Source organism: Kryptolebias marmoratus, linkage group LG15, assembly GCF_001649575.2.
Source record: "Kryptolebias marmoratus isolate JLee-2015 linkage group LG15, ASM164957v2, whole genome shotgun sequence".
Taxonomy (NCBI): Eukaryota; Metazoa; Chordata; class Actinopteri; order Cyprinodontiformes; family Rivulidae; genus Kryptolebias; species Kryptolebias marmoratus.
The window spans coordinates 12,767,413-12,770,796 of record NC_051444.1 but is presented as its reverse complement, the minus strand read 5'-3'; the positions used below and the strand labels follow the sequence as shown (position 1 = coordinate 12,770,796).

Genomic DNA, 3,384 nt, shown 5'->3' with positions numbered 1-3,384 from the left:
ATATATATATATATATATATATATATATATATATATATATATATATATATATATATATATATATATATATATATAAATAAATAAATAAATAAATAACTTTCATTGCCATTCATTTTAGGTAAAAGAAAAAAAGAAAAGAAATAAAAACATAGTGGGTGGGTTTCCCCACCACTGTAATTACGTTGCTGGATATTTTCCCAGCTTTTCCCTTTAGTGACTTTTAAGAAATATCTACTTTGCCAGATAATTTGCAGCCAATATACTCCAGTTTAAAATCCGCTTATTGTGACTCAAATGGGCATTGAGTTTTGTTTTTTGTATTTTTACAAAGTCATCACAAATAAAAACAAGCTGAGTTTTTTTCTGAACTTACAAAGAACAGAATGATGTCAAATTCGAATGCATGACTGGATTCTTACCGTAAACTCCTTGGCCACAGACGAGCGGATGGACACTGGAAAAAAACAAAATCCAGAAAAGCTCCATGTTCAGCTCAGCTCCCTCATAACCTGCAAGCAGAGAGAAACAGAGGATGGGAGAGTGACATCTGGAATTGTGAACCAAGGGGGCAACCTCTGAAGGTAAACCATCAAACAAAACAAATCACACAACAGTTACTTTAAATTGTTTTCTACATCCAACAATTTGTCTCTTCCAACCCCATAAGCTGTGAGAATAATGCTGCGGAGCTGCAACGCCTCCAACATCTCCTCATTCAATTTAAAGGGCGGGTAATTCAATCATGACATCGTGGATTATACAAAGCTTACAAGCCAGGCTGTGTGTTAGAGAATTGGAGATTGACAGGATTGGAGAGGTCTGCTGTTCGGCTTGACTAAAAAGAGATGCCTGGCCCCCTCCTGGCCGAGCCACACGGGTGGGCAGGTGTAGTCAGGACAGGAGGGAGAGGGGGGGGAGGGGATGGGGGCATCTATGGGGATTAAACTGCAGCATTCATCAAGGATTAAACACAACAAGTGGGGGCTCGTCCGGGACTTTAGACCTCAAACACTTAAAAACACTAATATGTTCTACATTAGATTAATGCAACTTTGAGACTGTTGAAAGGGGGAAAAAAACAGAGACATCTGCTTTAACTTAAACGCCAATAGACTTGCTTTTTTTTCCAAGAAAAAAAGACAACCTGGATGGATAAAATATGGATAAATCTTATCATGTGGACAGAAAGCCGGTGGGTTGGCTGTACCTTCTCTCCGAAGGCGCTGCGCTCTCTCCGCTCAGCCACGAGAATTCCTCCGCTCCCGGCGCATCTACACAAACACCAGTTGAAAACTTTATATATATCCTCTTCCTGTCAGCGTTTAGAAAAATCCCCGGGAGTAGATGCGATATGGAGCTCCAGGACCTCGGAAAGAATTCCCCCTCTGAAACTCTTTTTTTCAGAAGTGAAAGCGCAGTGAGCGGGATCTCACCGGCGCTCGACTCATCTGAGTCCCTCTTCGCAAAGATGGAAGTCAAAAAAAAAAAAAAGACCTCACCCCTTTTGAAAAACTCAAGCAAGTGTGTTTGAGAGAAATTAAAACATTTTCAAAAATCCTACCCCCTCATCCTTTTTTTGTTTGTGGCTTATTATTTTGTGTCAAACGTGAGGCTGAAGTGTCTTCAGTGGCTCTCCCGCTTCGCTTCCGGCCGGGGGGACAGTGGAGTGGAGCCCCTCTGGCTGATGCGCGCCCCCTCCTCCGCAGCTTCAATCAGCGCTGTGTCTGTGGAGTCCGAGAGATGCTGGCCAAGTGGAATGTGCGCAGACTGAGAACGACCGCCCCTGTCTGCGCGGGAGAGAGAGGCGAGAGAGGGAGGGAGGGAGGGATGGAGAGAGGGGAGGAGAGGGATGCGCTCAAGCTTCACAGCTCCACACTGAACAGGTTGTCAAAAAAGAAAAGGAAAAAAAAAAGAAAGAAAGAAAAAAAGAAGGCAGCACTGCTCCCCTGTCTCCTTTTCCTTCTCCAGTTCCTGGTCTTTTTTTTCTTTTTTTGGGGGGGGGGGGCAAAGGATGCCTCTAACATCCGATGGGGCGCAGTGACTTTTCTGTCTGTCCCTTTGCCTCTCTTTCGTGGTGGGTGTTCACCAGCTGCGGTCCCACCAACAGTCGGTGCCAATTAGAGCTTAAAGGAGCTCAGAAAAGTTCTTTAGCTTAATGTACGATGAGTCCGACCACCCCCTCCCCCACTAAAAAAAAAAAACAAAACAAAACAAAAAACACCACTGCATGGAGCAATTATTTATGACAGCAAGAACAGACTGTTGAACAAGCGCACACAAAGAGTCTCTCACAACAAGCATCTGCCCCCTCCCAACTTTCTGTCTCTGTGCTCCTCGACATCAGAGTTGTTCCTGTGAGTTCGCAGTGAGGCCACGGGAGGGCGTGTTTCAGCTCCCCATCATCATCATCATCACACTGTGACGCTCCCACGTTTGACTGACGTGCGCAAAATAGCGTGTAGCTCTGAGTGTGTGTGTCTGTGTGTGTGTGCGTGCGCGCGGTGACGGAGTCGGGAATGAGTGCGCTCCACGCCTGTGAAGGATGCTGCTCTGACACTAAGCTGTGTGAGGCCGGACTGAATGAAACTGACACGGGAGATATCAAACAGCTCGCTGATGTTGGAGCAAAGGCTGTTTTCGTTTCAGAAGCTCGACCCAACACAGAGTCTGTGCTTAACTCTGATTTTCTTTTTCTTGACAAAAAAAAAAAGAAAAAGTTCTTTATCTCTTAATGTTTGACCAGAAGCATTGGGAAGGAAGATCAGCATCCAAAATAAATGGCATAAAAAGAGGCAAGAACAGTCAGACAGTTGCAAGAGACATCTTCATGGAGGGATCATAAACCATTTTTTCCTGTGATTTTATTTTATTTATTTAGTGGATTAAGATCCCGTCCCATACACTTTAACTTTGAAGATGATTATCAGTTTGGTTTATGTTTCCTCTGCTCTGCTTCAGGTACTGATTTTGCACTCTCAGGACACTGAGCTTGTTGTTTATCTTTAGCATATTATAAAAACGGAACGCAGTGCACCTGCAAGTCATTTTACAGCATAATCTCTGCTCATATCGGACCTCTGGAAGCTCCTGAACTCGATGCAAAGTGCAGAAAGTGAACCAGTGAACAAGTAAAGATTTTTTTTGTTCAGTATCATAAAAGTTTTTTGTTTTGTTTTTCTGTGTTTTTTTTTAGATAAAGAACATATTTCTTCATACCTTTCAAAGACCCAAAGTCTTCAAGAAGTCTATACATCTCATGTCTTCTTTGTAATATCTGACATCAAATCTGTGAACAGTGTTTTCTGGGATGCGCGCTTCATGTGTTGTAGCTAAATGTTCTAGTGTTCGGCGTGACTCATCACTGCCTGGAGTTATTTTCTGTTT

At 43.2% G+C, this 3,384-nt stretch overlaps 1 protein-coding gene across 2 annotated transcripts in view; it reads right to left on the bottom strand.

Moving 5' to 3' along the window:
- The window catches only part of LOC108237360 (MAM domain-containing glycosylphosphatidylinositol anchor protein 1), a 166,339-nt gene extending 164,576 nt beyond the window's left edge, over positions 1-1,763 (bottom strand). For both annotated transcript variants that reach the window (XM_037979938.1, XM_017418722.3), the window contains exons 1-2: positions 1,208-1,763; positions 420-509 (exon numbers count right to left, since the gene is read on the bottom strand). In XM_037979938.1, the coding sequence (XP_037835866.1) occupies positions 420-486 (67 nt within the window). In that variant the 5' untranslated portion in view covers positions 487-509; positions 1,208-1,763. The remainder of the gene's footprint in view (positions 1-419; positions 510-1,207) is intronic.
- Positions 1,764-3,384: the final 1,621 nt, after the last annotated feature.